Source organism: Delphinus delphis, chromosome 11, assembly GCF_949987515.2.
Source record: "Delphinus delphis chromosome 11, mDelDel1.2, whole genome shotgun sequence".
NCBI lineage: Eukaryota > Metazoa > Chordata > Mammalia > Artiodactyla > Delphinidae > Delphinus > Delphinus delphis.
This window is the reverse complement of record NC_082693.1, coordinates 7,923,573-7,936,820: the sequence shown is the minus strand read 5'-3', so window position 1 is coordinate 7,936,820 and position 13,248 is coordinate 7,923,573. Positions and strand designations below refer to the sequence as shown.

General features: G+C 39.8%; 1 protein-coding gene across 4 annotated transcripts in view; it reads right to left on the bottom strand.

Moving 5' to 3' along the window:
* Positions 1-13,248, bottom strand: part of RIMKLB (ribosomal modification protein rimK like family member B) — a 43,960-nt gene that overhangs the window by 21,793 nt on the left and 8,919 nt on the right. For all 4 annotated transcript variants that reach the window (XM_069541175.1, XM_069541176.1, XM_060024280.1 and 1 more), the window contains one exon: positions 10,651-10,886. In XM_069541175.1, coding sequence (XP_069397276.1) covers positions 10,651-10,825 — 175 coding nt within the window. In that variant the 5' untranslated portion in view covers positions 10,826-10,886. The remainder of the gene's footprint in view (positions 1-10,650; positions 10,887-13,248) is intronic.

The window sequence follows — 13,248 nt, the reverse complement described above, 5'->3', positions numbered from 1 at the left end:
TTCTTAGGCGTGCTAATTGTGTTGGCTCATAGGGAACAACATCCTTATTTTTTGGCCTCAGATACTGAAATATTTAGGGGTGAACATTAAGATAGCTACTTGTATTCAAAAGATAATGACTCTCTCAAAAAGCTGTGTGTAATGTACATAATGTTTATACATACTAGGAGAAAGAGATATTAAAGAACTATAACAGGGGGTTACTATTGAACACTCAATCTAGGTAGCAAGAATATACCTGTTCATAATTCTAGTCTTTCAGCTTTTCTCTTCATTTAAAATTCTTAATGAAAACCCGATTTGGAGGGGAGAATCCAAGACGTATCAAATTCTTAAGTATTCTCTACAGAGAACTGATGCTGGTCATTCCAGTTTCAAAATCTCTGGGTTTTGCTGCTCAGCTTTTCATTTTTTTTTTTTAAATGGTTTCTCATCCTTTCTCTCACCAAAAGCCCATTTACTATTCTGCCAGTGACCCATCTCCCTTGCCATTTATGTTTCAAGTGCTACTACTGCAGTAAAAACTTTATATTAGTTCATCTTGGAAGGCGGAAGAGGGAAGACTAACTGAAAGCTAAAGTAACTTGCTAAAGGCAGTCAAAACCAAATCTAGGACAAGAAATCTAACCTGTTCTTTCTCAGGCTGTGAGTTCTACTTAGAAAAAGCAAGGAGTCAGGGTAAGAGATTTATAACTTCTGAGCTCCCTACTTCCAGCTAAATTCACATAACAAACTTTAGTTGTTTAGGTCAATAAACCAGAATGCTAATCCATTACTTAACTGGCAAAGCTATTAAATTCACCACCACATGTAAAATAAAAGGGGCTATATTAACAAAAAAGACGAGATAATTCTGAACGTTTTAAAATACTCAACTCACTATAAATCTATTTATCAATTAATCCACTTTAGGACATTAAAAAAAGATTGCAGCAAGAGGGCTTAAGTCACACGGACCTGGTGCCTACTATAAATGCAAAACTGTCGTCACATGAGAATTGTCCTCCTAAGCTTTTTTTTTAAAAAAATCACTGGCTTGGGGCTTCCCTGGTGGCGCAGTGGTTGAGAGTCCGCCTGCCGATGCAGGGGACACGGGTTCGTGCCCCGGTCCGGGAAGATCCCACAAGTCGTGGAGCGGCTGGGCCCGTGAGCCATGGCCGCTGAGCCTGCAAGTCCTGAGCCTGTGCTCCGCAATGGGAGAGGCCACAACAACGAGAGGCCCGCGTACAGCAAAAAAAAAAAAAAAAAAAAAATCACTGGCTTGGGACTTCCCTGGCGGTCCAGTGGTAAAGAATCCGCCTTCCAATGCACGGGACGCGGGTTCGATCCATGGTCGGGAAACTAAGGTCCTACATGCCGCGCAGCAACTAAGCCTGCGCACCCCAACTATTGAGCTCTCGCATCTCAACAAGAAAGCCCAAGTGCCGCAAACTACAGAGCCCATGCGCTCCGGAGCCCACATGTCACAACTAGAGAGAAGCCCGCGCGCTGCAAAGAAGAGCCTGCGCGCCATAAGGCAAGATCCCGCATGCCTCAATGAAGATCCCATGTGCCGCAACTAAGACCCGACGCAGGCAGGGGGGATAAATAAATGAATATTTAAAAAGTTATCACCTTAAAAAAATCACTGGCTAGTTTCCCCCACCAGGTCCCAAAAATGTAGGATGAAAAGTAATTACCCAAATTTTGAGGAGAATAGGACAAGTGGTAATGGAAATTTACAGTACCAAGGGTCAGATAATTCTCAAAAGAGTTATATACAACACTAAAAAGTCTTTATTAAGGCTGGGTTAGAACTCATACATCTAAGTTATCAAATATCAAAAACAAGAATAAAAGAATCCATTCTTTTGAGAATATACATGCCTTTTCTATCTGCTTACCTGCTTCCTACGAAGATATATTTTATGTTTCCTATCAAACTACCCCTGTTTAACATCCTCAGCAATCCTTTTCCTGTCCAATTTGTTTCCAAGCCTTATCTCACTATTAATCCCAGGTAGCAAGAAAATTTTTCTCTTCAATGGTATGCTCTTTGGGGAACGATAAGGAACCAATAAAATTCCTTTCCCAGGTCCATCAGTGGTACTGGAAGAAACAAAAGGAAGTCTACTGTAACAGTGTGCCTCATTATCACTGAGCAATGCCACTTTGCAGCTGACCATCATGTGTTTGAAAAAAAGAGAGAAAAGGAGAAAGAGAAGAGGAAAGTCAGATTACGACTCTCTGTTTTAAAAACATGTTTTATTGAAGGTAATGACTGGCCAGCTTCTGCTCTAAGTACCTTTAAAAAATACAGAATCTGGGGGTCAAGACAACTGACCCTACCCCAAAAAGCAGGTAGGACATATCAAATGTAGAGAAAATGTGATGCCACTAGCTAAGTAATTCTAATTAATTTTATAAATGCTGGCATTCAAGCTCTGCATGTTTGAGTACATTCTCTTTACCTTTTCTGTAGATAGAAAAAAATGGCTCAGAAGAAAATACTTCATGAAAGTGATAAAAAGATAAAATACCCTTAAAGGACTCATCCACTTATCCACTCATTCTTTTATTCATTCAAAAACATTGAGCATCTATTTTAAGATACTCTGAGCCTTGGGATAAAGTCCTAGCCCCACTTAAACAGTTTTGAGGAGGATGATGGGGGAAAGTGCATGTTAAGTATTTGATAAAGATTGGCACATAGTAAGTGGTTAATAATTGTTAGTGGCTATCAATTACTCTTAGTTTACAATGGTGGGTTGGGGTAGGCTGACGGCACATGTGGTAGCTGTTGATTCTTCATCTTTTTTTCCTCAACTCCCAAGCAAACTTGATTTATTTGATAACTGATGCATAAGGTCTCAGTATTAGAAGCAAGAAGACATATTTCTATTTTGCTAACATGAAAACTTTATGAATTTTTTTCTATTATCCAAATATGAAATGTTATTATCTAACCAAAATTACATTTTCTTCCCCCATAAGATAGCAATCTATACTGAAATAGTTTAAAAGAAAACTGTATAGAAGAAAACTGGGGAAATGTATCATTTAGGTCGCTATTAATGAATCCAGCCATAAAAAGTTACAGCAGTCTCCCAGCAACAGACTAATGTAAAAAAGGGGAGAGTGTAAGCAAAGTATCTTTGTGATGTCCTTTAAATGTCAAGTCCCTGCCCACTTTGGTTTTCTCCTTTGTTTTGTTTTTGCGGTTCGCGGGCCTCTCACCGTTGTGGCCTCTCCCGTTGTGGAGCACAGGCTCCGGACACACAGGCTCAGCGACCATGGCTCACGGGCCCAGCCGCTCCACAGCATGTGGGATCTTCCTGGACCGGGGCACGAACCCATGTCCCCTGCATCAGCAGGCAGACTCTAAGCCACTGCGCCACCGGGGAAGCCCCCTGTCCACTTTGAAAAAGAGTAATAAACTTTTTAACAGTGGCTCCAGGTTAAAGACATTTATATCAGTCTGTTCTAACCTCCTTTTGGCAATCGAGAGCAGGTGACCTAACTACAATGATATCTAGAAATTTCTCTACTTGTCAAGGAGAGAATTTACCAGCAGACTTAATTTAGCAGTATCAAGACAACCAGTCTGACCAACTGCAAAAGAGTTTAGTTTAAAAACTAAATCAGCCAGGATAGCTAGATCTAACTAGTTCTAAAGCAGAAGCTGTTTTCATTATATCACAAGAATTCCCTCCAAAGCCCTAGCAGCATGACAGCTGGAAGACTCCTTTCAACAAGAATATACTCTAATGGTTAGGTTAGACCTATAATCCTAAATACTGGAAAGCCCCTGAATTTTGTTACTTGCCTTGAAGGAAGAATTTAGAGATTTGAGCTCCTCATCATTCCTTTGCTTTAAGTTCCCCAATGCCTTCAGAAGGCCATTCAGTATCAGGTTTCCAAATCCCTCATACTCTTTAAAAAAAGTTGCCTGTGGCAGTACCTAACAGATTCCAAGGCTTTATCTTCAAAAAGACCATGATTCCAAGTGAATAAAAGTAATTACTTAATTACCAGTTTCACCACTGTGTACCATGGGTTAGGAGATTCCCACTCTGAAATAAAAAAGGTAGTATTAATTGATTTCTGCCCTATCTATGCCAAGTAACCATGTCTCTGAGCATCTATTTTTGGCAATATGCTCTCTGGAATTAATTTCTGTCACGGGGAAGGTTATTTGATTTGTAAGCAATTAAAATATCTCTAGTTAACTTGAGCAAGAAACAACCTATAATCTCATCAAAGTGCCATACCAAAAATGATTAAATTCCAAACTTTCTCCTTCCATCCTTGAGTCAAAAATTTCATCAGTTCAAACGTTCTCTCCATTTATTTTAATTTTATTAAGAAAATTCCTAAACAGAAAATAAAAATACTATAATGAATCCAATGTACCATCACCTACTTTCAACCTTGTTGAGAGTCACAGTAGTCTAGCGCATCCCTGTCCTCTTGAACCCTTTCTTTTCCCTAAAGGTAACCACACTTGGAAAATTATGATTTATCCTTCTATTAACTATTTTTTAAACCAGCAAAAGTTACAGTCACATACCCATCCTCCCCTTAGAAAATAGTATACGCCCTTTTTCCTAACAATAATTTCACTTAACAATGTTGTATTTTATGAAGTAGGTTTTCAGCATGTATCTCAAAATAAGGACTCTTGGGCACATACATTTTCTTAACTGGGACACAAGAAGCACTAATCAAAAAATAAGAAAAAATAAACCATACTTAATTAAATTTAAAAACTTTCACTGACCAGAAGATGCCATTAACAGAGTAAAAAAGGCAAGCCACAGAGTGAGAGAAGATATTCACAGTACATGTATCCGGTAAGAGACTTTTCCCCAGAATATAATACAAGACTACAAAACAAAAAGAGACACACACCAATTAAAAATGAGTACAGGGGCTTCCCTGGTGGTGCAGTGGTTGAGAGTCCACCTGCCGATGCAGGGGACACGGGTTCGTGCCCCGGTCTGAGAAGATTCCACATGCCACGGAACGGCTGGGCCTGTGAGCCATGGCCGCTGAGCCTGCGCTCCATGACGGGAGAGGCCACAACAGTGAGAGGCCCGCGTACCGCAAAAAAAAAAAAAAAAAAAAAAAAAGAGTACAGAGAGGATTCCGGGAAGATGGAGGAGTAGGGAGCATCAGGACTCTGTCTCGCCACCTAAACAACAAATGCATTGTCAATCTGTTGAAGGATAATGAAGGAAAATACTGGCATGGTAAGTGCAGTTAATTTTCATCGATTTCAGCTCTAGAAAAGTAGCAACTACCCATCCCCCATTCTTTAGCAATACTGCACTTGGTTCTGGAGCAGCTGACATGCCTTGCAGGAACCAGGGTGGTCTATTAGGACGCTGCCCTCCAAATATCCGGCATCTCTGCTCTGATGGCTGGATGCAGCTTCTGATCAGAGGTGCAGACAAAGAGGCCAGTAGCCATTTTTGTTGTACCACTCCTCCCACTTTTACAAGCCCCTCCCCTTCCAGCTGAAGTCACTTCCAGGGGACTTATTTATTTCTTCAAATATCCTCTTTGCCCCTTTGTCCCTTGTAATTTTTCCCCTCAGAAGCCATACACTAAACACTAGGACATTCAACTGCAAATATGGGGAAAATTTAAAAGTGACTGCAAGTGCCTAGGCAAAGGTTCAGAAAAGACCTTAGAAGACATTAAGATTGCACCTTAGGCTGATCTGAGGTACAGAGACAGCCTATGACAATCAAAACAACAAGAACAGTAAACAAAAACCAGCAAACCCTGGGGAAGGGGGAGACTGATTTCCAGAGTTTCCAGATTAGATTCAAATGTACAGAATTCAACAAAAACTCACAAGGCATAGAGAAAAACCAAGAAAGTATGGCCACTAAAAGGAATGAAATAAATCAACAGATACCATTCCTGAAGTCCTAATTAATGGCAGAGAGATTAGACAAAGACATTAAAAGAAACTACCTTAAACATGCTCAAAGAACTAAAGAAAGATGTGAAGAAAGTCAAAGAAACAATGTGTGAACAAAATGTTAATACCAGTAGACAGAAAACATAAAAAAGAAACCAATAAGTAATTCTGGAGCTGAAAGGTACAATAACAGAAATGAGAATTCACTTAGAGAGATTCAAAGCAGATATGAGCAGACAGAAGAATCAGTGAACTTACACATTGTGGGAGTCCCAGGAAGGTTGGGGCGGGGAGGTGGGCGGCGGGGGGGAGGAGTTGTGCAGAGATAATATTTGATGAAATAGTGACTGAACACCTCCCAAATTTGATGAAAGACATGAATATAAACATGTAAGAAGCTCAACAGTCTCCACCTTATGAACTCAAACAGACACATGTTGATACACTATACTTAAACTTTCAAAACCCAGGACAAAGAGAGAATTTTGAGAAAAGCAAGACAGAAGCAAATCATCACATTCTATGGATCCTCAATAAAATTATCAGCAGATTTCTCATCAGAAACTTTGGAGGCCAGAAGACAGGGGTCTAATACGTTCACAGTGCTAAAAGAAAAACTGCCAACCGAAACTCCTACATCCAGCAAAACTCTAATTCAAAAAAGAGGTAGAAACTACCACTGGCATTTTTCACAGAACTAGAACAAAATATTTCACAATTTGTATGGAAACACAAAAGACCCCAAATAGCCAAAGCAACCTTGAGAAAGAAAAATGGACCTGGAGGAATCAGGCTTCCTGACTTCAGACTATACTACAAAGCTACAGTAATCAAGACAGTATGGTACTGGCACAAAACCAGAAATATAGATCAATGGAACAGGATAGAAAGCCCAGAGATAAACCCACGCACATATGGTCGCCTTATCTTTGATAAAGGAGGCAAGAATATATAGTGGAGAAAAGACAGCCTCTTCAATAAGTGGTGCTGGGAAAACTGGACAGCTACATGTAAAAGTATGAAATTAGAACACTCCCTAACACCATACACAAAAATAAACTCAAAATAGATTAAAGACCTAAATGTAAGGCCAGACACTATCAAACACTTAGAGGAAAACATAGGCAGAACACTCTATGACATACATCACAGCAAGATCCTGTTTGACCCACCTCCTAGAGAAATGGAAATAAAAACAAAAATAAACAAATGGGACCTAATGAAACTTCAAAGCTTTTGCACAGCAAAGGAAACCATAAACAAGACGAAAAGACAACCCTCAGAATGGGAGAAAATATTTGCAAATGAAGCAACTGACAAAGGATTAATCTCCAAAATTTACAAGCAGCTCATGCAGCTCAATATCAGAAAAACAAACAACCCAATCCAAAAGTGAGCAGAAGACCTAAATAGACATTTCTCCAAAGAAGACATACAGATTGCCAACAAACACATGAAAGAATGTTCAACATCATTCATCATTACAGAAATGCAAATTAAAACTACAATGAGATATCATCTCACACCGGTCAGAATGGCCATCATCAAAAAACCTACAAACAATAAATGCTGGAGAGGGTGTGGAGAAAAGGGATCCCTCTTGCACTGCTAGTGGGAATGTGAATTGGTACAGCCACTATGGAGAACAGTATGGAGGTTCCTTAAAAAACTAAAAATAGAACTACCATACGACCCAGCAATCCCACTACTGGCCATATACCCTGAGAAAACCATAATTCAAAAAGAGACATGGGGCTTCCCTGGTGGTGCAGTGGTTGAGAGTCCGCCTGCCGATGCAGGGGACACGGGTTCATGCCCCAGTCTGGGAAAGTCCCACATGCCGCGGAGCAGCTAGGCCCGTGAGCCATGGCCACTAGGCTTGCGTGCCCGGAGCCTGTGTTCTGTAACGGGAGAGGCCACAACAGTGAGAGGCCTGCGTACCCAAAAAAAAAAAAAAAAAAAAAGAGACATGTACCAAAATGTTCATTGCAGCTCTATTTACAATAGCCAGGACATGGAAGCAACCTAAGTGTCCATCAACAGATGAATGGATAAAGAAGATGTGGCACATATATACAATGGAATATTACTCAGCCATAAAAAGAAACGAAATTGAGTTATTTGTAGTGAGGTGGAGGGACCTAGAGTCTGTCATACAGAGTGAAGTACGTCAGAAAGAGAAAAACAAATAACGTATGCTAACACATATATATGGAATCTAAGAAAAAACAAAGGTCATGAAGGACCTAGGGGCAAGACGGGAATAAAGACACAGACCTACTAGAGAATGGACTTGAGGATATGGGGAGGGGGAAGGGTAAGCTGTGACAAAGTGAGAGAGTGGCATGGACATATATACACTACCAAACGTAAAATAGATAGCTAGTGGGAAGCAGCCGCATAGCACAGGGAGAGCATAGCACAGGGAGATCAACTCGGTGCTTTGTGACCACCTAGAGGGGTGGGATAGGAGGGTGGGAGGGAGGGAGACGCAAGAGGGAAGAGATATGGGAACATACGTATGTGTATAACTGATCCACTTTGTTATAAAGCAGAAACCAACACACCATTGTAAAGCAATTATACTCCAATAAAGAGGTTAAAAAAAAAAAAGAGGGAGAATTTAAGACATTCACAGAAAAGCAAAAGTTGAGGGAGTTCGTGAACCTGTAAGGTGAAATGAAAGGACATCTACCAGTAACTCAAATTCGTATGGAAAAATAAATATCTCAATAAAGGTAAATAAATGGGCAATTAGAAAAGCTAACATTACTGTAACAATAGTTTGTAACTGTACTTCAGAATTTAGAGATCAATATAATTCAAGAAAAAATAAACAATCATTAGTATAAAAGCTAGTATTGCTATAACTTTCGTTTGTAACTCCAACTCTTGTTTTCTATATAACTTAAGAGACTGGTGCATTTAAAAGGATTATCATTTTATATTTTTGGCCACAAAATGAATAAAGGTGTAATTTTGTGACATCAACAAATGAAAGGGGTGGAGACAGAGTGGTAAAGGAGCAGAGTGTTTGCATGTTACTGAAGTTTGGCTGGTATAAATTCAAATTAGAGTAGTATAACCTAAGGATGTTAAATGTAATCCCCATGGTAAACGCAAAAAGCAAATGAAATATACACAAAAGGAAATAAAAGGAATGTAAAGATTTCTACAAAAATGTCAACCAAACACAAAAGAAGGCACTAATACAGGAGACATCAATAAAATCGGCAAAACTTTATCTAGATGGACTAAGAAAACGAGGGAAGACTCAAGTTACTAAACTCAGAAATCAAAGGGGGAACATTACTACCGATTCTACAGAAATAAAAAATATTATAGGAGAATGCAGCAGTCCCCTTATCCACAGTTACCACAGTTAACTGTGGTCCAGAAATATTAAGGTGTACTGAAATATATGAGCAAAGACAAAGAAACAGCAATGAGCACAAATGACATTGAGCTTTCATAGTGAACATACTGACCCAAGGCAAACAATACAGACTAATAAGAGACAAGGTTGGACAAATGGTCTATCTGCAGCATTTACAGCAGAGTTAACAATACGTGAGAAGAGGAATTTTATTCTAATTTATCCACTTAATTCTTCAAGAGTCTGTTTCCTCACCTGTAAAATGATAATATTACCTTCCTTACAAGATGGTATGAGATTTAAATAATTCAAAATATGCGAAATGTAAAAAAACAACCTAGAAACTCCTGGATTTATGGGACATGCATCAATGAAAAGTCTTTAAAATAAGATTAGATTTAATGTTACAGGGAAGTAGAGAGTTTCTGAAGGTTTTATCATGTTAAGATGATAAAAGTAGTGTTTAATGAATGAGAAAGGGCTAGAAAGGAAAGACTTTTGAAAAAGACTTAGAGGGCTGCTGCAGCATTAAAATTTGGGGCCCTAAGATCCTGACCCAGGACAGTAAGAAGTAGAAGTCAGAATAGCTGTGGCTTGGGGGGAAAAAAGCAACAGAATTTTGTGGCATAAATGGCTCTTAAGGATGCATTAGGCCAAAAGAGACAGAGACAGAAAAGCTGAAATAAGCCCATGAGTGAAATTACCTTAAAAGCAGATCTGTACTCTGCATTATTAATTCTCACAATAACCACCTCTCCCTAATAGAAAGGACCAATTTAACTGTAACAAATCCTTTTACAGAGCTTAAAGATTCCTGCAAGTCAGTCCTAAAGAATTTCTACACATTTCCAAAATATCTTCCCCTAGTAATCTGAAAACAATATGAACTACTGAAAATATTAAAAATACTTATCACCAATTAAGTCAAATCATTTGGACACTTTTATCCAGAAAGAAAAGCTGTATTTAACACCACACATATAAAGCATCTTATAAAGAAAAAAGAAAATGAGAATTACACATGGATTTTGATCAATTTACTAAAAGGACCCTGATGGGGTACAAATTCCCCCATAGAGGCACCTTATAAACAAGGCATTTTAAAAATAGAAAACAATGATGGAAGAAAACTAGTAGGTTATCTTTAATTTCCCTCCCAACTATTTCCTAAATAATACAATAAGGGATTTAACAAATACCGGTGTTGCCATTTCTTCCATAAAATATACTAGATTTTTAGACTAGATGATACCTAGTAATAATAAGGCTATTAACAAATCCTTTGCCCTAATTATTCCTAAAATACGCAGAGTCACCAAATTCTAAGTAAAAATGCAAAGAAGTTACTTAACTGTAGACTTACCCAGGTTTCCTTGCTCGACTGTTAGCACCACCTCATCCATCACCACAGCCCTAAAGTCCAGTTCCTCCTCACAACATTTGGCCTTTAATGCTCGTAAGATCTCTTTTTGGGGATAGTCTTCCCTGATTCGACGATCTGTCAAAAACCACAACTTGGCGGCCACAGAGCTACACATCTTGCTCTGCCTGTTCTTCCTTTTCTGGGATTACTTCCTCCTGAATACAGGCTCCTTCTAGCTGGAAGAGAAGATATACATACAAAGTAAATCGAGAAACTACTCAATTTTTTGCTTTCACACAAATCACACCATGATTATATACTAGCTATGAAAAACAGGAACTATACCCTGTCTTCTCCGTCACTACAAACTCGAACAAATTATGTATATTCATGTATCTATAGCTATTGTTCAATTATCTTCCTTTATTTCATATATGTATAGTTTCTTATAAACATTTATAGGTATGCTTAAAAATCAGATGGTAGCACATATTACTAGATGAGCATCAACAATGATGTCATTCACATAGCAACTTTAGTCAAAATAAGTAATTTGAGAATGTGGGGGGAAAAATTTGAATAACTGCCAAAGTTATTTAAATAAATGCCAAAGTTCATTCACTAAAATTTGTTTTTCAGTCAGGAGACAGCATGCTCTTACTCACTGTTTTTATTCTATTTTTAAACAGAATTTTTCTTAAACAAACATAGCTTGTTTACTAGAATGTCACCAAGAGTTCTGCTTCTCAGGGTCTATATCATGAGCAAGACAACTGAAAGTCATTTTCATGAGAAGAAGAAAAAAGTTACAAGTTTTACTAACAAGCATAATAAGTGATTTCTAATATTATCCCAGATGACATGGCAAACCTAACACAGAAGGACAGGACAAGGGCAAGGAATAGAGGAAGCAACGGCCATACAGATGGACGGCTTCCAGCATCACAGCAGCCGGAACTGGTCCCTTATGCACCGTTCACGTGCTTTCCACAGTCTCAGCCAGAAGGGCCTACTCCACAGATGCACACAGTAAGAGCAGAACATCATGGGACAGAGACACTACCACACACACACACACGCACACACACACCACCCCCTCCCTCAAGACCTTGACCTGTCCTGCCTACCACACTCACCCACCTGCCTGGGGACCCACAGTCTCAAAGGCATCAGGGGACTGGAGCTCAATTCACACATGAGGAACATGGGATGTGGCCTTCCAGGCGAATGGAAAGGGTCTCACTCAGAAGGAAAAGCTCCACAAGTCACACCAGAGCATCTAATGTAGAGATGTCCAGTTTCCCTTGAGAGGGGAACTATAAAAATGCCCTTAAAATGTTTACAATTGGGTAGGTTTTGAAGCAACCTGTCATTGACCTCCAATACTCCGAAGCCACGTCTGTGCCTCCCCTGACACTTAGTTCTTGACCACTGTCTGTTCTATGATTGACTTCACTGCATGAAATTGCACTGCATTACTAGGGCAGTTGTGGACCCAGTAGAAATCAGGATGGGATGTTATAGCCACTGGCAACTGGGAAGCAGTTATGGCATGTCAGCTTTCAGGAAAATGCCCAGGCCCAAACCGTAACACAACATGGTGTTTTCAGTGATTCTATAACCAGACAATAAAAACACTCCAGGACTGCAATCTCACAGTCATGCAGCAACTCCTAAGAGATGATGCCAATGGGCATATCCATCTTGTCTGGCTTCATGGCCACAGCCCTGATATCCTCATGTAAAGTTTGGGTGTTTCTACACTGGTGTGCAACCAACAACTAACAACAGACTCATATCAGGCTCCCCATCACCTTTCATTTTCTTTTTAATGAAAGCGCTCGAAATCCTCATGAACCTAGGGTTCTAAGAAAGAAAATGATTCCCCTCTCTGTCTGGAAGACATGAAGCAAAGGTAGAGAGCATCATTGGCCGCAACTGGACCACATTCTTTCAGGGGGGATGCCCACAGCCCCTAATCTGGAACTGGAGGAATGCTCTCGCCTTACAGAAGAAGTGGTACCATGGGAGCTGTCACCTTGTCCTGAACTGAGGTACCTTCAGTTTGATCACGTAGAATACATTTTCTTTATCACTTTCAAAAGATTTTTGCATTATGCCCTGGTTTTCCTGTAAAAATTTGTAGAGGTATGCGACACTGTATTCCAACTCAGTCTTCCTGTACAAGTAAATGACATCACCAGTTTCTAAAAGACAAAGTGTGCTTAACATCCCTCAGCTGACTGGTGTTGGTATCTTCAAGTAACACCTGTCTAGATTTTTTTATCTACTATAATTTTAGTCATCTCCAGAGACCAGTTTATTGCCAGGGAGTGAAAGGGCACAACCTCTTCTCTGCCCGGTGGTCCCCCCCAGTTTCCATGGGAGGATGAGCGGCTGACCATCCTTGGTGCCCAGGGTACTGCTGTAGTGACTGTTCGCCTTTTTCAGACTGTTCCGTTGGGATTCACATTTAACAATACCCAGGAAACAGGTAAAGACGCCAGCCACAAAGCAGAGGCTCTGCATCTCCAACAGCCTGCCTGGCCTGAAAGGCCAACAATGCATTCCTATAGGCCAGGCAGAGACCAATAGGTT